The following is a 24,136-nucleotide window of genomic DNA, read 5'->3' as shown; positions in this document are numbered from 1 at the left end:
AATGCACCAGTGCTCGTACAGCATCAGGTACATAGCTCAGCTTTGCACTGATGTTCACTACCGCAGTGTTTTGAGAATAACCGTGGGCCCTCACACACTAACAAGGAGGTTTATGGCTCAGTTTGGTGCAGCTTGCACTGAGTATGTGTTCAGAGAGCTGCTACAGGTGGAAGAGAGCAGCTACAGGTGGAAGAGAGCAGTGTTGAAGGCTGGTGCTGGGATTATGTGTCACCTGGTTTAGCTGCTCTGGGACACTCACTGACACCGTGTATCAGGTTTGGTTAATCATCTCCCACTTGGTTCCGCTTGAGCAGAGCTGTGTGCCCAGGGTGGAGATCAGTGACAGAACAAAGTCACAGAGGGAAAGCATTACTTGCTCTGTGCTCAGCGGGTGGCACCTGCACCATAGGACATGCAGACTTAGTGCCTGGAGCTGCCAGGAATCAGAAGCTACATCTAGAAAGCAGCAATACCTCTCCAGGGATGTCCACAGCAACCAGTGCAGGATTGGAGGACAAAATGACAGAAACTGACAACGTGGACAGGGTATTACCAGAATGGGAGAAAAACATAAAGGCTATAAAAATACCTGCTTGTTTTAGCAAGATGCCTCAGGAGAGTAAGAAGTTCTTCCCTCACACCAAACAAGTGGGGACTTATCTGGTAGGCAGAATGATCAACAAGGGCTCCTTCGCCAAGGTGATGGAGGGGCTGCACATCCCCACAGGGGAGAAGGTAAGCGCCCGGTGGGAGGGCACCGCACACCAGGCACTGTGAGTAGCCTTGCAGTAGCTTATGTCAGAGAACTGCAGACCATTTAATCTGCAAACCACAATCTACTCAGCGAATTATCCTCTGAACCTTATCCTCATAAATTAACCTCATAAATTGAGTTTATTGCTCATGTATAATCAGTCACATGTGCGAATATGTACTGAGTACAACTGTTTTCACAATTATAAGACAATATAGGCAACAAAGATATACTCCCTGTGAAAGAGAGTTGGGTATGGCATGAGGACAATTTCAAATCTGCTTTCCTGGTAATCTTTGCTGAGTAATTAGGGATAAGTATTTGACCCTTAAGGTTTCAGACAACACATTTGGAAAGTTATCCACTCCAAATGCATTCACTTTTATGGCAGGACACTGTTGTCTCCAGAAGGGCTGAACTAATGCACCACAAACCCTAACTGTGGAAAGGTGGATTACCATCGTAATCATTTTTTTTTTTATTTTTGCTTTCCTTACAGCTTCAGTAGCATCACTTTTTGACTGACTTCCCAAACTGCAAAGGCTTTGATCCCAGCTTGCTGTATCATGGATGGCTTTTAGGCCAAACCAGGGGGGAACATACTGGAAAAAAAGATATGGTACAACTGCAGATGAAGTTAGTATGTAGGTTTTCTGTAACTTAGAGTGTTATATATGTACTGATTATTGCAGTCTGACTGGTGTCTATGGCAGAGCTCAGCCTTCCTGCTTTGGCCTTAAAGAGAAGTATTTTATTCCACTGGGGATGACTCACTTAGTGATAGCAGTTCTTAACACCATGACTACATCAGGTTTTCCCACATGCCAGCTTACCAGCCACACTTTTGAAAAGTAATCTGTGTTGCAAAGCTTGTTGCCTGTTTACATATACCTTATAATTTAGGTAGCCATAAAAGTCATTGACAAGAGAAAAGCCAAGCAGGATTCCTACATGGTAAAAAACATGAAGCGGGAGCCCCGGATACACCAGATGATCAAGCACCCTAATGTTGTCCAGCTATATGAGACCCTGGAGACTGGCAACTCCTATTACATGGTGATGGAGCTGTGTCTCGGCGGGGACCTCCTGGACAGAATCTGTGACAAACAGAGGTTGGCAGAAAGGGAAGTAAGGAGATACACCAGGCAAATTCTGTCTGCAGTTGGGTACCTGCATTGCCACGGGATTGTTCACAGGTAAGATATTTTTTTCTCCCAAAGAACAGTAAAGCAAGAAAGTGTGCAAGAAAAAGAGAACTCTTATTCATAAAGAGAATTTCTTTAATTTTTTTTAATTTAACTACCAAAAATATTGTTTCAAAAGACAACATTCTGTCACCCTATGTTAATAAAGCATTTTATTTCCATAGCTATAGAGATTAAGCTGCTATGCAGTGCTGGGGGGCCGAGTGGGGGCGTAAAGTGACAAAGCCCAGGGATAAAGGCTGATGAGCACAACAAATTAACACCTTGCCACAAATATCTCAGTATTAGCTGATGACAAACTTGTATCAAGTTCAAATATTTCAGAGTGGCTATGTAAATAAATACTGATCTTACTTGGTTAGCCACAACATAGTGAAACAGCTACCCATCACCCAGGACAGACTAGCAATTGAGCGAGTTGCTACTGGAGAATCACAGCTCACCAGCTCCAAAGAGAAAATCATACAGTGGGTCATAATGAGTGACCTGCCACATTGGCCTTTGCATTACTGGAACAGATCATGACTTCTACTGCTGGAGGGCCCTGAGCAGAGAGAGCTAATCTTCTTCCCCCTGCTATGAATCCCAGAGCGCATGCCAAGAGCAGCAGAATAAGGACTTCCATTTTAAGCAGAAGAAAAAGCAAGAAGCAATTTTTCCCACCATCTTTTTCTGTTTTTCTGCAATAATTCCCAGTCAATCAGATCCTTCATTTTAAATGATAAATGCACTCATTGGGAAAGCCCCCAAGACCTAACAAGTAATCCCGCTGACTGCATCATTACAGCAACCATGAAACAAATAGGTTCTGAATGTGATGGCTCAGCATTTGCAAATGCTTTGTGTGCTAAACATGAAATGTTTGCAGTCTAGCATGTAATTACTGATTTTTTTTTTTAATTAATAAGGAACAGAAAAGAAAGAGTCATTATCTACCTAGAGAATTTAAGTGTCGAAACAAACAGAAAACACCAGAAAACAAACACAAGGGGCTTCATGCATTCAGTCCAGTCTGATATCTCTGACGTGCTGGCTCCCTGGATAGTCTATTTTACATTTCTTCAGTGCCCACAAACATAATGTTTAAGTTCTTCCCATTACAACATTCCTTATGAATTTCATAAGCCCTCTCCCTTCTCTTTGCTTGGAAACACTTCTTTCAAGTGAGCAGGGGAGTAGCCTGATTTCTTCCCCTCCTTCTCTCTTGAACTGTTGTTATAGTTTTGCTGGGAAAGCATTGCAAGAGAAGACATTTACTGCATACTGTAAGAGCAGTCAGGAGCAAAATAGTGAAAAGTGCTCCTAGGGAGACTTGTTTGTGGTGATATGTTCCTCAGCTTACGATCCGCTGGTAGCTTGGAGGATCATAGCAATGGCCATGAACTTGCAACCATAAGCTGACTGGAATGAAGCAGAAATTTGTCCTGCCAAGGTGATGGCCTGCCATCTTCAGCACATCCCGTGGATCTGGAAGGGCTCCCGCGCTCAGCTCCAATTGCTGTGATTTACAGCCACTCACTGCAGAGGTTAAACCAATGAGGATAATTGTGGGTGTATCCTCTTCTGAAAAGAAGGCATCAATGTTTCCAGCAAGATGAGCGCAGAAATCGGAAAGTTACCTCACAAAGTCAATCTGATTTTCTCATCTAAGTAGTCAGTAGAGCTCAACTCTTCACATTACTTCCCCCAAAGGAAGGGAGGGATCCCCAGCTGCTGTTGGGAATGAGTTTGCTCTGTAGGTGTGAGGGCACAGCTGAGGAGTTGCTGGTAAAACCAGACACCATGGTAACACTGCCATGAGGTGGATAACTGTGTGCTAGAGCTATGCTTGGGACAGACCTCTACTAGAATGCAGATGCTTGGTGACTACAGGGTCTCATTCCTAGGTGATGAGCTTAGGGATTGGCTAATTTAATTCACTTTTGATCACATGTGCATTTCTGATTTTTTACCCTGGAATATATCTTTGAATAAATGCATTTCCCTTTGTTTTAATAAGATATTTGATGAAAAAACTGGCCATTTCCTTAGCTATTTTTAGTCCAAGTTAATATGATCCATCAGAAATCTTGTGCCCTATTTGACAGCTATTTTGTTCCCCTGAGATTCACTTTTTCTGTTCAGCACAAAAATCAGCACCGATCCAACAAATGCTTATGGCTTAGATTAAGGCAGAGCCTACTTTTCTTATCCATGAAAAAGCACAGTAGATTTTGACGCCTAAGTAACAAAATAACCAACAAGACAGAGCGTGCCCTCATTTGCCTCTTCATCCATCACACAACTTTTCGCTGTCCAAGAGGGCTCAGGCACAAGACCAGGTAGAGCAGCATCATAAGCTTGCACTCATCAGCTGAGCTCTGCTAACCATCCCTGTGTCTGCTCTAGACATGCTTAAGCAGTGAGGTAATACATCTTAGCTTTAAAGCCTCTAAAAATATATATATAAGCTAAATCACATTACCTCGAAACTAGTTGGGGTAGTGCACACACAGCCAGCTACCATCTCCTACAGCTGGTGTTTGCTTAGTGTCAGTAATCTGCCTGTGTGTACAATTTCTAATTTTTCCTGGATATTTTTCCTGGATATTTTCCCCTATCCCATAAAAAAAGCTCATATATATCCTTTTGAATCACTACTGAACAAAGACCTGGACAAACATCACAAGCTGCCCTCTAGGCACTCTTTCCGAAGTCCCCACGGGAATGAAAAAAATTGCATGAAGTTACTTAAAGTTACACCATTTCTGGGAAAGTTTCCTTCAGAAAGGAAAGAACAAAATGTATTTTTGATGCAGGATAACTTCAGACACTTTGTAAATGTTAATAGCTATCATTATCAGTTTATCGGGCAAGAGAACAAATGTTCTATTAACTGAGCACTCATCTCTGTTGTGGGGATCAGACCAGCAGTCATGGGAATCCAAAGTAATATCATTAAATTGGAGAGTAGTAGAAGTCATCAGAGTGCTCCATGGGGTTTTAAAGATGATAGAAATGTCAGATTTGCAGTGGCCTGAAGCCCAACTGATTTTAAACCACACAGCTCAGTGTACAGAGTTGAGCCACAGTGGTACAAAGTTATCTTTCATCTACCTCCAAGCTTCTGGGCACTGACTGATTTGCCACACCAGAACACACTCTATTCAAATGAAAATTTATTAAAAAGTTATCATTAAAACCATTCCCATCCCATTCTCAGCCTGGGGTGGCAGTTTTTCGAGTGTGTCATCCGGAGCCACTGAGAAGAACAAGATGCTCCCAGAAAAACAGACATTGGGAGCACCATTACACTGCCAGACCCCATCTCTGCAGAAGCACAGTGATGGCTGCATAGTGCTGGTCCTTCCAACCCATGTTCTGTGCTCCTGTTCTTCCTTCCATCCTTTCTCCTGTCTTGTTTTCATCTACACTTGCAGGTCTTTGGGCTAGTGAAAGCACTTCCACGTACTCGCAGCTGTTTCTCAAATTTACTGTCTCCTCTCCGTATCCCTATAGAACCAAGGGAAAACTCTTCATCACTGCCAGTCACACCAGTTTCAGTTTCACAAGGGGCCACAGTGGGGTCCAGCAAACCATTGTAGGCAGCAAGATTGGCTGCCAACAGCCAGCCTGCACCAGCAGAGGATTCCCCTGTGCTGCAAAACATTTCAGCTGCCACTTGGGCACTCCCCACTGTGGAGCAATATTTTATCTTTTGGTTTTAATTTGTAAGGATATAAATGTTCCCACAATAAGCAAGTAAGCCACTGAGCCAGGCAGGAGTATTACTCCTGCAGTTCTGAGTTACATCCTCCAGTGGGACAGCTGTTCCTGGCTGTTCCTGGTTGTACAGACATAAGTCTGGAGGTGACTACACCTTCAAGTATCTGCCCCAACCTAGCTCAGGAACTTCACTGGGGAAGAGACATGGCTCTCTTCTCATCATCCAAATCCCACAAACACAATGTACTCCACAGGAAAGTTGAAATATTCAACAACACTCAGTGCTTCAAGCAATGACAATAACACTGTAGGTCCAAGCATGCGGCAACTTCCTTTTTCACTCAAACAAAGAAATAAATACTATTTCTTTTCCAAAATAATGCATCAGCAGAATGGATGATTTCTAAAATGAAGAATCTATTTAAAAATTCTCATAAAATCCTCCATTAAATACAGAAAGTTTCCACAACATGAAAACTTTAGGATCTTGTTACAATTGTAAGGCATTGCTGTGCAGCACTATTGTTATTTCAACTAAGTTTTGCTAAAATATATCTACAAATGGCTAACTGGGACAACAGAAATCTTAAAGTTTGCTTTCTGTCTTCATTTCAGGGACCTGAAAATTGAAAATTTTCTTCTCGATGAGAACAACAACATCAAAATCGTTGGTATGTATGTGTTAAGTTTTCAGCTTTTTTACCTCAGCTTTCAGTGACAAGTTAGCTACTATTTAAACAACATGTTGATATGACTGAATTTGCAATTATTCAGTGACTATATTGTAGCTTTTAGTATAAAGAAAATTATAAAGTCTAACTTCACAACTTGTTTATGAGCTTTAATTAAAACATACTTTCAGGAAAACAAGGCAAATAATTTTGTTTGGCATTTTCCCTACTGTATTGCTGAGAAGCAAGAAAAAAATTACAGCTTTTATATGTAGAAAGCTGTTCCTAGTAGAAGTGATTTGTAAAGAAATAAATCTTTTGGGAGCAAAACGTGGGTATGGGTGCACTAGCTTCTGTTGAGTCATTGTTTGAACTAGAAACCTCATCGTTTGGTCATTAACAGAAACTTTGCTAGGGTTCTGAGGCAAACATATATAAAAATAGGGGAATTTTCACTAAGCAGTTAACACAGCTCAGAGAAACATTAATTTTATGCTATAGAAACCGCATGGAAAAATCCCCGCAAGGGAAGCTCACTTTTAGAGACACCACATGTTTAACCCAGTGTTTCCCAAACTTTTGAAAGCTTAACACCTCTGAGAAAAAAAAGGAACCAGTTCTTCAACCCAAGTTGACTGACAGCCAATCCTGTACAATCGCGCTTCTCCCCCCTGCACTTGCACACATGCACACATACACAAAAAAAAGGCTTAATCCAGCACATTTTACCCCACATTTACAACAGGCTTAAAGCACGGCCTGCTGAGCTAGATGCTGTAACTCATTCAGCCATGCTCACTCAGCTGTAAGGCTGAGCTCCTGTATGAGTATGCAATCAACTGAGGTAAGCCAGAATAGTAAACCAAACCCAACCAAAGCCAGAGTACAGCCTCATGGATGGGTAGCTTTGCTGTTACTGCTCCAGTCATCCATGGCACATTTGTTTGTATCCAAGCAGCTAAGATGTCACCAGATGCTAATGCTAACTGAGCAGTTTTTGTCAGCAAATATAGCCAAGAGAAGATGATGCCTGAGGAGATGGTTACTTACTTTGTCTCCTCTTTGTAAATGGTTATAGAAACTCTCCTTCTCCTCCTCCTCCTTCTCCTCCTCTGGGCAAATCCCAGGGATTTGTTTAGGCCACCAACAGTGACTGCCAGGCCCCATTCTCTTGATGAAAACCCCAGGCTATCTCCTGAGGCAGTCACATAGCAGGAGACCCTCCATTTGTCCCCAGTCCCTCAACCCACTGCTTCGGGTGTGCCAGGGTACCCATGCTATCAACCACCACATTAAACCCACCAGTGAAGTAGTGTGGACTAAGCAATGGCTCCATCAACTGCTTCAGCACATCTAAGTTATTTATCTCCACTGCTCTGCATATATTTTGCTGTTGCAAGTAATGGTCCCTCAAGAAATCAAACCTCCTGTAGTCCTCATGTTTCAGATACAGATTGCTCTATTATGTGCAACTCTGCCCTAAAGGCATCTGCAATACTACAAATGCTGTGCAAGGAGATAAAGCACAGCTTGCTGCACTCATAATGTGTATTGGTTCTGTATCTTTCTCCTATCTTTGGCCAATTGGTAAAGTATTTTGAGAAAAGATTGCTCTACTTTTGTCTTTTTTATGACTATCAGATTTCGGACTGAGCAATACTGCAAAGTTTGAGGGTCTCTCTCAGGAGCTGTTACATACCCAGTGTGGGAGCCCAGCTTATGCTGCCCCTGAACTCCTTGCTCATAGAAAGTATGGCCCAAAGGTGGATGTCTGGTCCATGTAAGTAGATCTAAAAATACACTTATTGAAGCACTTAATGGTTTGGATATGATCTTGATAAAAATGGGTTGGGGGCAATCTGCCTTAGGGTATCAGAGAGACATCAGAGAAGGATTGCTAGGAAAAAAGAAGGGAATGAAAAATGAGTTTTGAAATGTACATTCATTGTAAAACACCATAGAGGAAGAATGACTGAGCAATATGCATGCTGCTCCAGAGTAACCCTATATCAAGGGAAGCTGACAGGAGATAGGGCATCAGGCTTTAGGAACGTATTCTGAAGTGACAAAGAACTTGCATATAATGGCCCCTCAGATTAATCTCTCACCCTCCTGTCACTCTGGCACACAAGTTCAGCTCTTTGGAAGTTCTATGCTGAAAAATGGGCATTTTCTGTCTAAGGTACATTTTGCCAGAATGAATGAATGAATGAATGAATGAATGAATAAATAAATAAATAAATAAATAAATAAATAAATAATCAATCAATCAATCAATCAATCAAAACTTCAGTATCTCAACTAACAAGTGGGTAAAGTTCAGGGTGCTACCGAACCCATGATAAATGCCAGTGGATTTCAATCAGCTCACAAGGTATGTAAGAGTAATTGCACTTTTTAACTTTGAAGTGCCTCATCCCATCCTACTCCACATCTGCACTATCTTAATGTTCTACTGCTGCTCAGCACGCAATATTGCACTTGATCCAAACCCAAACCACCTCATTTTGGACATCTGTCAGAAGGAAAGTGAGGCCTGGTTGTACAGAACTGGTATGCCCACCTCCTTGCCTATCTACAAATATACTGAATCTCTTTCCAGAGTTCTTGGCAGTCCTTACTAAACTGTGTATCTGGAGAGGACAGAAGGTTTTAGCTTGAAATACAGTAATGCTGGTAGCTACAGTTACGCATCTAACTCAAATATCTAAAGTAAAAGCTTTGTGTTACTGTATGCTCAAAAGAGAGAGGGATTATATCACCCAGAGAGTGATTCAGAGCATCTACGTTAAGAAACTGCCTCTCTCAATCAGCTTTACAATTCTGTGTATACATGCACAGACACACATGCACCCATGCACATAAGTAAATAATGTACATTATTCTTTTCATGACCTGTTTCTGACAGACGCACAGTATATTAGGGTTTTGACCTAGCCATGATTCTTATACCTCAGCTTCCTCTAAATTTATGGGATATTAATGATACACAAAGTTAGGGATGAAGGACAAATTCAACTACTTCAGTATGTCTGGATTTCAAGAGCACTACTCTGAATTTATTTAGAAATTACCCAGATGAATCAAGTCTAAAGGACGCTGTCAGCACTTAAATAGGATTATACTTATTTCACATTTCAGATGGCTGAATGAAGGCAAAGCAGTAACCTTAGAACCACCTATTGAGCTTACTCTGTTAATAAACATCACGAAACATATCAAGGACTATATAAAATTCATACAAGGCCCTTGGTATTTAACACAGATATATTCTGAGCCTTAAACATAAAGCATATTTACTGTAATTGTTCTTACTCTCATTGTGGGAAAGGGAATTCTGATGGATTAACATTAATCAGACAGATAATTTAGTCCTATTGTCACAAAATAAATAGAGGATTACAAATCAACTGGACTCTGGAACTGAAGAATTCCACTGCTTAACTTTACACAGTAGACTGACAAGGAGTAGTTACAGATGAAGGAGGCAGCTAAATTCCTTCAGAAACACATTCAGAAAACTAACCAATACGGAGGTGCAATACAGTTGAGGCTCCTAGGAGGCAACATGGAACAGCCCATTTTGCCTACTGATGATTTTTCTTTATAAGATTTTAAAGATTTTTTTGAGAACTGGATTGCTGTTGAGAACTGATTAGCTGTTGTGCACAAGATGAATTAAGCAAGAAGCTGCTGTATCCAAACTAATCCAGAGAGTTTGGTGGGGTAGAGAAGTAGTCTGTTACAGCTAATGTTTGAGTCCCACTACAATTCCAGCTTCAATTACCTACTTTGTGCTACATTTTGTAGACCAGATTTTGAAGGAGATTTTAGGACAGCAGCTCTATCCATTCCCCAGATTCCCCTTCCTCGGGTATTTCTCCACTCAATAGGATGATGAAAAGAACTATTGCCAATTTAACGCACCAATTGTGCATACCGTCACCAGAAAGTTTCACTGTGAGGTACTGTTTGCAGTGTTGAAAACAAAAATGTATTTAATGTTGTAATGATATTAGAGATCCACTTCCACTGCATGCTGCTCCTATTCACCAGAGAAAATAAAGTAAAAATAAAGAGGCTCTCCTCTTACTTTGAATCCATCTGAATTTAACCCACAGAAAGTTATGGATTATAGAACTACAATCCTTGCTATTGCAGTCAACAAGCATTTCCATGCTGTTTCACTGCAGTATATTTCTTTTGTATCTCTGTATGCCTTTCCTCAAAGAATTCATCAGGGAAGTTGTACAACAAAAATTGCTTTCAAGGACTAGATTTATCAGATGATTTGATAAAGTGAGAAGAGATTGATCTCACTTAGCTCTGGTCATCTAACAACCAGGCATCTGTTATTCCAGGCAGGTAGTGTCCTACTATTGTCAGCACAGAGAGATAGCTCATCTCCTGAAACACTTAACTGTGGACCACATAGCAGTACTGTGCCACTTCCATGTGTTATGTCATCAGTTATAGGGAGCAGAGCCTAGCCCCTCCCTCTACATTCCTTGAGAATTTGTAGAGAGCAATGTCACTTCTCATCCTCCTCCAGAATGGACAACCCAAGTGCCCTCAGCCTCCCTAAGGCTTGATCATCATACTAGCAAACTGCTACTATTTTGCAAGAGTTAAAGCTTTAGGTCTCTAGTCAACAGCAAGTTGTTATCAAATGAATGCCTTCTAGGCATAAGTCACACCTAATTTAGCAATCTGAGCAAAGCAAGAAGAATTGAATTACTGTCTGGAACAGGATCTACCAGATCAGTTGCAGTTCTGTGTTGTCACAGAACTCGAAACAGGAATACTTTATTCTGATGGGCAGGGTACATTGCACTAACACTTCAATGAGTTTATTTTAAAAATAAACAGCAGCTTTCCACTTTCAACACTGCAGGCTTTCCAGTCACTCACTGTACAGACTCTTTTATGCACACTTCCCACAGTATTCTTTGATCAGTAAGACAGCATTTACTCAACAGAAAAAGTGTAAGATGTCTCCTCAGTGCAAATTTCTGTTTGGAATTGATAATTTGTAAACTTGTTCTTGACACTGAAGGCAAATGTCTGAAACCCAACTCAGCATTGTCATTTTTCTTTTTTTTTTTTTAGGGTACTTATTAGCATTATCTAGAGCTCTAATGTTTGTGTTTTTTTCTTTTACAGAGGTGTTAGCATGTTTGCTATGCTAACTGGCACATTACCCTTCACAGTGGAGCCTTTTAATATCAAGCAACTACATCAAAAGATGGTAATTGGAGAAATCAGCCCAATTCCATCAGATATCTCCCCTGGTAATGCACTCAATTTTTTATAAAGAATACCAATGTGTATATGTATATATATGTATATACAGATATATGTGTATATATATGTATAGTATATATGTGTATATGTGTATATATATATGTATATGTGTGTGTGTGTATATATATATAAAGGTCTAATTCATGAAATAAAGTCAATTTATCAATACTGTAAACTTTTCTCTGGCAGACAGTATGAACCTTTTCTAGTTTGCTTGTTTTCTCTTAGAAATAGCTGGTGTCTTAGACAAGATCTGTGTCTGACAGCCCAGTAGGAAGATGACGCTGCTGTCTTTTTTCAAAAGACCACTCTGCTTGGTTCTTATATACAGGTGGAATAAAATGTACATTACTTTTACACAAAAAGAGCAGTTGTGCAGTAAATAAGAACATCATCATGTTCAGTGCATCATATGCAGGTTATAGCCAGGCACTCTTTCTTGTCTTTCCCCCAAAAAACTCTTTTAAATTATTAAAATGGTACACTTTTTTTTTTCCTGAATAATTTACATTTGACTACAACAAAATCCACAGCATCTAAGTAATTAAAGAAATGATTAATCCTGATGGTTTTCATGAGAAAAAATACCACTGAAATACAACCTTTTTCACCTAAGTTTACTGACAATGTTTAACAACCTACAACCTACGGAGTCTTCTACTGGCAAATGTAGTTTGTAGCCTGGATTAGAGCCTGCAGCTCTAAAGCACAGACGCAGTACTAGTATATGCACATTCTGGATCTGTGTTCAGAAATTTACTTCCACAAAGCTCAGAATTCCTACACAGCTCTGGCTTTAGTCCCTATTTTCTCTACACCTGGGCTGGCATCGTCTCTGTTGACTATCACAGAATTTGGCAGCTTCTCACAGCCCCTTTAAATCCTGCAGTTTCAGTGATGAAGGCAGAAGGCAAAGAATAATCCGGGTCTTGCCCAGCAGTCTGCCAGTCCAAGTCCAGACCCCCTCCATCGCTTTGAGTGGCTTTGCTCCAACATTAGGCAAAAATGAGCAGGGGAACCAAGATGAGCTGCAGTGGCTGCCTACAGCCAAGCACTGGGAAGCAGCAGACAGTTCCAGGATGAGCTAGCTGGATCTAGTCTGCAGTCACAATATTAAGATAAAGTGATAATATAATTTCTTTTTCTCCCACAGAAAATGGTATGAGGATATCTATTCTAGCTCTCCAGAATATTTGCACATTAAACTCTTATTTATTTATCTTTGGAGATTGACTACCAGATAGAAGATCCATTTTTCTACAAGCTCTCCATTGATGCAATTATACTATTTCTGATTTTTCTTATTTATGCTATTGTTATAGCTGCTACTAATAAATACATTATCTCTGTTTTTCTACAAAGCCCACACAGTCAGTGGAAGATTGTGGATAACTCCATTGTTTCCTTGTCCACTGGGAATTTAGTGAGACATCAGTAGCACAGCATTGCATACTTCAGATCTAAGTTCTTCTGAAGGAGATTACAAAGTAGAAGGAGCATTATGTCCCCAGTTTAATGCTCACTTGCCACTTTGCTCATTTTAAAGAATCCCCAAGGAATATGGAAGACTTTGTCAGAGTTTTCTTAAATTAAAAAAGAAAAAAAAAAAGGGACTTTATGCAGTATTGAAACTAGGTGGCCAACATACAGGAATATTTAAGCTTGCTCTGACCCAACACTAGGAAGTCAAAGCACATTATGTTATCTGGGCACAGGGGTGCATTTCCCTCCTTCCATACAGAGTTTTATCAGTGTGATGAGTTTCTTTGTTGGACAAAATAACTTTAGGTGCCCCTTTTGCAGAGCCTTAATCAAATGCTGAGTGGGCACAATGCTGCAGTTATTTGTTGATTCCATACACCACATTCACTGAGATAAATCAAGCAGATTAGGAAGCAAGGTCCTGTGACACATTCATAGCAGCATCCACAGGTCCATATCTTGCTTCCTGGCAGGGACTACACTGTCCAACTTGCTCAGATGTCCTTGGGGACACAGGAGCACCGTGCGGGACTGCAGCAGCCTCGGGAGAACTGGAGCTGTCTTACGGAGCAAGTAGCCCTGGAGAGTGGATTTTAGTTTAGGTTCTTATAATATAGAGAAGCAGTGTACGTGCAACATTTCCAAAGAAGGAAAATGTTGACATGCCTGAATAATCAGGGCTTACTGGAAATTGTACCATTTCATCCAAATCCTGTGCAGGAGCTGTACACTTTATGCAATCCTTACTTGAGCCTGATCCTGCTAAGAGGCCTGGAGTCAAAGAAGCAATGAAAGACAAATGGTTGAACGAAGGTTTCACCAAGAAAATCCTGAACACTACTACCAGTGAGAACAGGTAATTAATCTCACATCTCCCTCTTAGCCTGGGTTTTCAGGATTTGGTTTTTTTAGGTTCTTGTTTAGAAATTTTTGTTACTGGCTGCAGGGTGCTCCAAAACGCCATTTCTGAAATTTTATTTCAGAAAATATGTCAACTTTTCTAACCACAGACAAATTTTATATGAGAGAAAACATTCTTATGAAACTGCTCATATTCATGGCATAAGTAATTTTGCTCCTGACATGCCTCACCGGTGCCACTAATTTCGGGAGTTTGCTTTTAATCTTTTCCTGCATAACAAGGTCTCAGATTTCCACCTGAGGGAATGAAATTTTTATTTGACACTGAAGGTCCTGTCATTCTAAAGATTTTGATACTCATCCATCTTCATAACTGGACATAATTAATCTTCACTCTTCCTTACTGAGCCATTGTATTGTTTAAGACTATTATAAAAGCTTGAACTCCTCAGTGGTGTCTACAGGAAGCACAGAAGGCTTTCCTACTACAATCTGTGTCTTCTGCCACCAATCGCAAACAGTGCTATCGGAAACTTACCAGCAATTTGCTCGTCTCTCTGAGAACTGCCCACTACTTCTATCTCTGACCCTCCTTCCACTAAAATACGGCTGTTCCCTGTTTAACATCAAAGTTGGACCTCCAGAGGTCCATTCCAATCTTTACAATTCTGTGATTCTGTGGGCAAATTTGAAAATACATCTTCACTGCCCTAGAGCCCACAGCTGCTGTATTTCTAAAATGCCTCACACAGCACCCTGTGAGTAAAATATTTCTCATTATAACATAACTAATTTAATTTTGCTATTTCAAGTCTCTAAAAACAAAAATCATCCCACACTTTCCTTAGGATTTTATCTTTTTGTCCTTTAAGGTTTTCCTGCCTTTGAGGCTCTTCCTGCCCTCTTATGTCCCTGCTATCTCCCTCTGTTAATCCATTTCAGATTACTGTACTGAGAACCCAAATACACACACTGGAATGAGAAAATGCTGTTTTCTACCTTCTAATTTTTCAAGCCTAATCCTGGTAGATGTCCTTCTAGAGTAATCAGTTATATCAACAATAAGACATTTAATACTACAGTCACAGAACAGCCCAGCAGTGAGATTAGCAAAGCCAGGCACAGTATTTCTGAACAACGATGTATCGCACTGTGCCTATTCAACCTGCTCAGCCACCTCTAGATACAGCATGGGAAATTCATTGCCTGCTTGTAGTAAATCCTGATACTGTGCCTGGATGTACTGCTTGTGTTTAAGTACTTTTTCCTGTTTCAGACTTTGCTTCAGTGAACTGAATCCTGTTGTTTTAAACTATATGACAGAAATGATGGAATTCAGTCTTTCGGAAGTTACCAAAATTCTACTAAATAACAGACCTTCTTCTGCCATGGCTTCTTACTGCTTATTGCTGAAGAAACTGCTCAGGTGCCAGAAAGCACACAAAAGAATCCAGGTAAGACATGATGATTATGATATACACAGTGTTCTCTCTGCATTACTCTTACAAGGAACATTGCTACAGCCATGCAGCATCTAGGAAAACATAGCAGGTTGTGGAATAGAGATAAAACTTACCCAAAATGGTAAAGAAATTGCATATCTAAGTGCAGCCTTTGGGAGCCTGCATTCTGGTATTCTCAGCAGTGATTATTTTAAAAGATTTTTCACAGAGATAAATATTCTTCTTTTTTTTAAGTAACAATTTTTTATTTTTTTTTTTAAATGAGCTGCTGGTTGTAATGGGATTGAGAATTAATATGCTTTACATAAAAGATTACTTTCCTTTGGGAAAAGGAGCATTAGCATCCCAACGACCTTACCATCCCTTCTGTTTCAGACTGCTCCATGCAGGTATGGTCCAAAGTCTGGGGAGGTGAGTGGAGAACTATAAAAGTTGTAAAATCCTTTGCCAGTATCTTTTTGGCACTTTTGCCATTGTATCTTACCCCTGGACTCCAGCTTTGACTCATTCAGGGACACGGAGTGAGATCAGAGGGAATAAAAATTTTTAAAAATAAATCGAAAATATTATGGTAATCACTAGTAAGGCCACAACTAGTTAAAAAGGCTGTAAGCTTTTCTTTTACAACCGTCTCCACTCAGGGGTTCACAGCTCAGTCATAAAAATTTTGCTTCAGGCAGAAACTGGACAGACAGGAAGCCAAGTTCCAGCTTCTAACACACAAGTGCAGTGGGAAAAGTTTCAACTACAAAACAACACACATCAGCGATTAGCCTCCCATTCAAAACCTTCACCCTGGAGAAGCTGTATTTTGAGAAGGTCCAGTTGACTCCTCCAGAAATTATTTAGATGAGCTTGAGCAGATCCAGATCTCCATCCCAATGCACAGCCCCAAGGTAGCAGCAGTCTGAGCAGTGTTTGCAGGCAGAGCTGTAATTCAAAGCTATGAGTAGGGGAGTATGTATGTACATAGGGGGAGGAGGCAACCTTCACATATCTGGCTTTTTTCCTATCATAAGTTTAAATTCAGTCCACTAAATCACAACTCAAACAGAAGGAGCTGCGTTGTCAAGGCTGTGGACCAGTTTTCTTGAAACTCTGGATATCAAGCTGATTTACAGCCCTCCAAGATGGAACCTTCTGGGTAAGTGGCAGCATTTCAAATCCTCTGCCACTTCTTCCAGTAGGGCAGGGGAGCAAGCAAGTGCACAAAGTAAGGCACAAACCAAGAAGCTGTCTGTGCTGCTTCATGCCATCCGGAACCAAAGGGTCATCCCAAGGCAGATGGCCAAGTGGAATTCAAACACAGGCTGAAAAGTAGTTCTGGCTGCTGGCTAATAGTGGTATGGATAATTGTTTTGAACTCTCAGTATATATATGTTGCCCAAGCAGGCTGAAGATTTTGGTAGAGCAAGAAGGAGAAGAGGACAAACTAAGAAAGTCATGACTACTTTTTTTTTTTTTTTTCCTGTGATGAATAATTGTGTCAGATTGGACTCTAACATAAACAATGCTTTGTAATATCCGTTACTAAGAGAATAATGGAAATCTTTCCTTGTCATTAAAGGCTTGTTTCCTATTGTTTATAATCACAGAGTTTGTAAATGATATCATTAAACTAAAAAACTCACAACCTGCTACCATTTAGAGCACCATTTGCAGTACTATTTAGAGATTATTGTTACCTAAGAGTTTTCATAAAACTCGTGTATGTCTTTTCCCCAAATATTCACTCTACATTGTTTGTTACTTAATTGTATCTCTCTAATCCCACTTACGTTCTTTTGTATTATGAAAATGAGTATTTCTCCTTTGTTGGCAGTTAGGCTCTGCAAACACTTGTAGTTAACAATGATCACCTCTCAGAAGCTTTTCATTCAAGCCTTAGTCACTCTTCCCAAAGAGCTCTTTCAAACAATGAAGACCAGTGCTGTTGTTTCCTTGCCAGTTTCTCCAATAGTATTCCTACTGCCTAGAAAGGCTGAGGTTCAGGCAACAAAAAGGGTGGGATTGGGGAAGGCTAGCTAAGATATCAAGCGGAGCTTTCTTGCTGGATGCTTTTATTTTTCCAGTATTCTCTGGCCTGTTCTTCAGCAAAAGTTCTTTCACACATATATTGACACAAAGAGAAAACTTAGCCCAAAGCATAAATGGAGTAAATAGGAAAAAGAAAGAAAGGCTCTGGTGGGGCAACAGCCCTGGGGAGGATTCTACACTTTGGTCCAAAAGAGGCCAAGCACATGCTTCCTGGCAAGCTGCATTGCCTGGCTGTGGCTGCAAAACAGGAGTGTGAGGATGTCAACAGAGGGTGAGAGGGGAAGCCTGCCACTTTTTCTTCACCTTCTAGTTCAGCCCCTGTTAATGGTACTGGAGCTTAATTACAACAGCATGGGTATTTGATACTTGTACTGCAAATTATGCCAAGGATATTTCAAAATGCATAGATAGATGTTCTTTCTGTTCTCCATAATGCCAACTATTTGCTATTTATTACTAGCAGTGTGTGAGCCGTCAATAAACCACACAACATTTTTTCAGCTTTCCAGAACTTGCAAATGTATGCATCTGCTTTAACTTTATGGAGCTCAGCAAGAACCCATGGGCATAAAATTAATGCATAAACATTCACTTTTGCATCTAAATAAGTGCCAGTTTAAATCTGAGTGAAGCAAATAATAACAACTAACAAAGTCAAAGGTAAAACCAAATGGCAGAAAATAATCCACCATTCACTGAAATGATTTCTGTTTAGGACCGTAAAGGATATTGTACATTCTTGTCTGCCTATGAAAAGAGATGTTAGTGGAGACCTAACATTTGTAAAGGAATACAAGCAAGCTAAAAGCCTCCTTCTCCTCAGCGAATTGTTGAGAAAGTTGGCATCCAGCTCCTTCAAAAGTTCTGCCCATAAAGAACCAAACATATCAAATATCAACACAAACAGAAAAGTATTTGTGTTCATGACAGTGCTCATGAATAACACACAATAAAAGCTCAACCAGTACAATCAGAGCAAAACATGTTTAGTATTCAAACACATATTCATAAACCACCATGCTCAACACATTCCAGGCAGCAGACTGGGCTGTGATTTTTAGCACAATACCAAAGAAACGTACAATTTCCTGGGACAAATCTTTAGCAACACTTCTACCACTGGAAAAAAAAGCCCATGGAAATTATTTTTCATGTACAAAAAAACCTGTGTTTGGGAAAACAGTGTGAGTCATTGTGTTTGCAGCTCCTCCTTGTATACACAAGCTAACATTTGTATATACAAATAATAGTTTTGTTGGATGCAAACAGATGGGATTCTCATTTTCCTGGGTGCAATTAGAGAAGTCTGCTGAAAGCTCGACCCTGAAAAAAGCATAAGATCCTTTCCATGTTCAAATTTGAGCCATAAGTCATTGGATAAACTTAAAACACAGCCTGTCCTTTTATGCGTCGTAATTTCTCCAAGCAATGTATTTACATTTTATGTGTTCTGTTGTAGAAGTGGGAGCCTTAATGATTACAATTTGCCATCCAGAATTTTATAGCTAGTCCTTGCAGAAAATAGCATTTTTGCCAAAAAGCTTCCTGCCCAGGTGCTTAACCAATTAGCTCTTAAGAGGTCTGGCAGTAAAAGCAGTCATGGCAAGTTTTCTGATATACTGTATATAAGGTGACAGCTTGCAAAATGTAAGATGAAAATTTGTTTTCTTAACTAGCAGTGTGTAAAATCCTGGGGGACTATTTGATTGCAGAGCCTAAAATGCTTATGACATCTCCAATTCCCAGCTGATCTAATGCGGTTTTAGCAATATGTTGTCAATTTTACCATATTGTGTTTCTTCTTATTAATACTTAAAAAATAATTTCCTTGATTGTGATTGGGTGCTGCAAATATGTAAGAAGGATGGAGTAACCCCACAAGCATGAGGTTTGAGGCCCTTTAGATTTTTCCAAATATTTTTCTATCTCACAAAATACAGGCAAACTTTCGAAACTATCTCTTCTCCAAAATTAGTCCCACTTTTCTTCTGATGGCTTGTTGTATTAAAAACATATCATTCACAAGGGGAATATTTTTCTATGAAAAGAATGAAAGAAAACTTCTTTTTCTGAAACAAGAAGATTGTATGAGGTGGGGATGCCAGTGAAAAGATCAAAACTCACTATAGATAATCCTTGAAATGCAGCTGTATGTCAGCAAAGTGGGTCTGTCAGAGATGATACAGAAAATGTGCAAAAAAAAAAAAAAAAAAGCTTGGTACTGAACTGGAACATCCATGCAGACAATTAATACATTGCAGAAACATGTTTTTCAAGAAGGCCAGCCCTGAGGGAATAGGGTCTTAGGAGAAACAGCACATGGTACAGATAGCTCATCACGGGGTTTCAAGCTGTAGCAGGATATTTATGTGGGTTTTCACCAGAATTCTCTGTGTCCTGTATGGAAGGAGGAAGGCTCTGTCAGTCCATGTGCAGCATAGTTTCAAGAAGAACCTCTGGCATGGGGTCTGCTCAGAGGAACCGTGGGTTTGTAAAAATAAGGTCTGTGTATAAGCAAGATTTCCCATTACACATGTTATACTGTGATTTCCTTCGAAGTTCAAAGTGGTCTTTTGTTCCATACTAATCAAACGCTGTTTGATAATTTTGCAGAGGGAAAGCACCGTAGAAAAACACAATATTAATCCCAATAAACACGTGAATGGGGAGTCAGAAATTCCAATTTCCCAGCAGGCTGAAACGGACACTCTGGAAAATCTCAGAAATCATGACAGTAAGACTTTCCCTTCTCTAGTAACCCTGGCAATGCCAGATGCTATTCAACAAGATGAGATTGCAATTATATCTGAAAACCAGGAAAAATTGACAAAAGGTACTGCCTTGGCATCTTGGCCTGAAAGAGTTTTAGGATGTATATCTGGGAAAAATAAAAGAGAACACAGTTCCTGAAAATGCCATAGAAATATCCTTTCACTTTGCTTTGAAATGACAAATATTTTGAGAAATTGTTTTTCACCCTCAAGTTTGGTTATTGATTTAATGCTAATCCGGTGGAAAAAAAAGCTAGCAAGTCAATACCTGATCTAATTTATATTCTGCAGGTTTCCTTTACAAATAATTGTATGTCATTATGCAGGTTAGTTACTACAGTGCCTCGAAAAATAGACACTTATCAGTTAAAAAAAAAAAAGAAAAAAGAAAAGAAATTATTTGAATTCCCAAGCTGAATGTGGGTATGGTGCAAGAGTCGTACCCTTGCTACACTCAAGGAGGTGTTGCACTCACTTCCATGGCATCATTTTCAGTAGTCTTCAAAAATACGTGTACTTGTAGGTGTATAATTGTGCACGATCAAACTCCAGTTCTGAACATAGGCCTATTTCTGCTCTGGTTACTGCATGCCCACATCTATTCACATATGAGATACAGTTAAATTTATTGGATAAATAGCCCCAGAAACATAAAGGAATAATGGACACCAAAATTAAGGCAGGCAGCTTTAGGCAAGATGCTCACCTGATCAGAACGCCAGGTAAGCTGGTTGCTTACCTCCCGATCATTATTTTTTTTTAAATCTTAAATGCAAAATTGCCTCCTATGTCAAGACCTGTTCCTATTTATGCCTTTACAAGTGTTCTGTGAACAATCATTTTTTTTATATGTGACAAAGCTGTTTTGATATTAACATGCCATTTTTCTTCATTACAGCAAAAACCAATCTGACTTATTCTATATTCTATTTAGTTTCCAAGTTTGCAGACAGAGAGTTGGTTCACCTTGGACTTCCTACATCATCAAGCGAAAATACACTATGTGAACCTATATATCAGCCACTTTTGGACTTTCAGGAGAATCTGAAGGATTTTGAGGACTTGACTGAAGCCAGAAAATCATGTCTTCAGGAGAAATCACAGGCCACAGTAGAAAACAACCAACCTCCTTCTTCAAACATCCAAGCAATGACAAACACAAGCAAAGTGCCTCCTCGATCACTAATGGAAAACAGAACTATTACCAGGAGTCCTTTGCCTCAGCAGGACATGAGGTTTAAAGATCTTCTGAAGGCAGTAGATGACAATATTTCCATGCCAATAAAATGGCACCCTGGTAAAGAAGGCACCAACCTCCTAATGACTGTCTCTCCCCAAATCTCCCCTCTTCCCAGGCTGCAACAAACTGCCCTGAGAGAAACCAAGGCTAGAAAGATTTCCAGGCTAGGCAGATCACAGCAACATACAAATATCTGCCCGCTGCTTTTAGTCAGTGGTTCAAAACCACCAGCCTTCCCCATGTCCCATGAGCAAATACTTACTGTAAGAAGTTTGAAGCAGTCTAAAGAAAAACTGACTTACTGTTGCAACAAGAAAGCTAAGAAAAACTTGAACCAACTCAGATGTACATCTAAAACTACAGACCTAAATCTTCCAGCTTTATCTCCACCATACCAAGCCAGGCTCGGGGAAAAAGCAGAGATTTTAAGGTTAAATTTTACATAAATAAAGCACACACAGAGCATTAGAAGAAAAAAAAAAAAAAGAAAAAAAAAAAGTGGAAAGAGTGGGAAAGAAATAAGGATGGTCAGAAACCAAGGGAGAAGTGGACGGAAGATTTATTAAATTTGTACAGATGACACCTCTAAACACAAAAAGATTATATGTGTATCCTCTGACTTCTATCACAAATTGGGTTACAGATTTTTTTGGAGCACACCAAAGATGCAGAAGAATAAACACCACTGTAACAGAACAGTATCCAGTACATTTAAGTGAAAAAGTGAAGACAGAAGATATGTTTTTAAGTTTTGAATTAAATTTTGAATCAATACATGCATTGTTCCAAACGTGTGTTACTTGTGCTTATGCACACAATTCAGGAAATAAATCTGGTCAGGCAGTTTTCATTAAGCTGTGAATGTAATACAAAAGGTAAATAAGAAGTAGCAATGTAAGAATAGATTTTTTTAAATTGTCCTAATAAACAGAGTAGTCATGGCCCTGGTCTTTAACTTACTTATTATTTTTAATTGTGTGTATTCTAATTAATGGAGACTGCAACGTATCTCCCCTGAAAAGAACAAATCCACACTTCCTTGTAAATTTAACAACCTAATTCCAACTGCATATTTGCAATTGTGCCCTTGCCACATTTGTCCCTTACTACTGAAAACATGCATTTGCTTTCAGTTTCAAATACTTATGCTTCTTAGTTATGTTTTCATTGCACTAAACTTGGAACCCAAGTCTGTCCTCAAATCAATTTTATATCAATTTGTATCTCTCAACTTAACAGATTTGAGATCAGTTCACTAAAACAGAGATGAAGATGCACTAGGACTCCTCATATTTGCAAGCTTACAAGAAGAAGCTTTCCAAAGATTTCTAAGTAATGCTAGATGATACTTGGGAATCATGTGGGTAGTCATCCCTACAGCTAAATTCATTACATTGCTTTCACTAAACAACCACAAATTTTGATGAGTTCTATGCATACTGTTTTTCTTCATAAATTTATGAATCCAAGCTCTTTGCCTCTTCATATTTTAAGCACTGCTAAGTCCATTACAGTTCAATGGCTTAGATTTTGCTCAGTTATCCATTTTCAACTAGGGAAGGAGGCAGTTGTGGATTGTAGGAGTATGTACCTTCTAATCATTGGGTTATAGAAAAAACCCAGAGGGGAAGGAAGGGCCCCTGGTTTCTGGACAGGGGCAAATGATGAGTGAGCACAAACCTGGCAATTGCTTTATGAGCTCCCAAGCTAACAAGCAGCGCAGAGACTGTGGTACTACAACAGTCAGAACCTGGAGGTAGCCGAGTGATTCTCAGACAAAGTTTTTCTTGGAAAACCTGGTTCCCGCAGAATTTATGCAATGTTTGTGTCTCAGCATTTTCAGCTTTGCATTTGCCTTAGAAAATGCTTTTTGTTTGAACGTACAGTTTGACACAAATGGTTTCAGCTGTAAGTTGACATTTCAATTTACTATTTCCTTTCACAATACTGAAGCACTTCAATCTGACCATAAATGTCCAAAAGCTTTTTCCTCCACATCATTTTTTTCCATGAAAAATTTCTTTCCTTGACACTTTCTAATATTTTGTCTTTATCCCTGAATTCCAGATGACAATAGCATCAAAATACCCTAACTTTTCCACTGAGTTGAAACTTCATCTTCCAAACAGTTCTACCATCATCTTCCATCCCCTGTGAAAGCTCTTAGAGGACAGCAAGAGAAGCTTCTCCCTTACCAACTCACTCCACATGTGTCTATGTGAGTGCCAAAGAGAAGACAGCCACAAGAGAACATCCAGTCCCCATTACAGATCCTGACTAAAACAAAGCCCATGTTAAGTGAGTGAAAGTCTTTGTGGGGTCCCTGCCACCTCTCTCTAGTTTTTCCATCCTCAAGGCAACACCATTTCTTATTTCTAGGATTGTTTTACTAAAATAAAGGAATATTAACAATATGCCACCTTCTGCCTTCCTTGGCCCTCTAAAGGTCACAACGCAGGAATAAAAGCTACCTCAATGTTCCGCAGCTAAGTATTGTTTTATAGACATCATGTGAAGATGTCCTTCCTTTACTTACCATACAGGTATTGAAGGACTAGCTTCAACCTAGCCTCCCGAGCTGCTCCAACACCACTGAAAAATGTACTTGCAGCTAGCACAGAGTGGCCATATCTGAACAGGAAC

The 24,136-nt window shown here is 39.7% G+C and overlaps 1 protein-coding gene across 1 annotated transcript; it reads left to right on the top strand.

Moving 5' to 3' along the window:
* Positions 1–360: 360 nt before the first annotated feature.
* LOC100544071 (hormonally up-regulated neu tumor-associated kinase-like) lies at positions 361–22,589 on the top strand. Its single transcript, XM_085217681.1, has 9 exons — positions 361–735; positions 1,658–1,950; positions 6,280–6,335; positions 7,977–8,115; positions 11,499–11,626; positions 13,842–13,977; positions 15,259–15,436; positions 20,096–20,216; positions 21,188–22,589. Exons 1-9 carry the CDS (start codon positions 484–486, stop codon positions 21,937–21,939), a joined length of 2,055 nt encoding a protein of 684 aa, XP_085073807.1. The 5' UTR covers positions 361–483; the 3' UTR covers positions 21,940–22,589.
* The last annotated feature ends 1,547 nt before the right edge of the window (positions 22,590–24,136 follow it).

The sequence above is a fragment of the Meleagris gallopavo genome, chromosome 2 (assembly GCF_905368555.1).
Source record: "Meleagris gallopavo chromosome 2, MGAL_WU_HG_1.1, whole genome shotgun sequence".
In the NCBI taxonomy this organism is placed as follows: Eukaryota; Metazoa; Chordata; class Aves; order Galliformes; family Phasianidae; genus Meleagris; species Meleagris gallopavo.
Note: the sequence above shows the minus strand (reverse complement) of the source record. Positions and strands in the feature narration are given on the sequence as shown.

Coding starts and splice junctions, on each gene's coding strand:
- LOC100544071 (XM_085217681.1), top strand. CDS start 484: ATGTCCACAGCAACCAGTGCAGGATTGGAGGACAAAATGACAGAAACT. Junction 1,951..6,279: donor TGCCACGGGATTGTTCACAG/GTAAGATATTTT, acceptor TCTTCATTTCAG/GGACCTGAAAATTGAAAATT. Junction 6,336..7,976: donor CAACAACATCAAAATCGTTG/GTATGTATGTGT, acceptor TATGACTATCAG/ATTTCGGACTGAGCAATACT.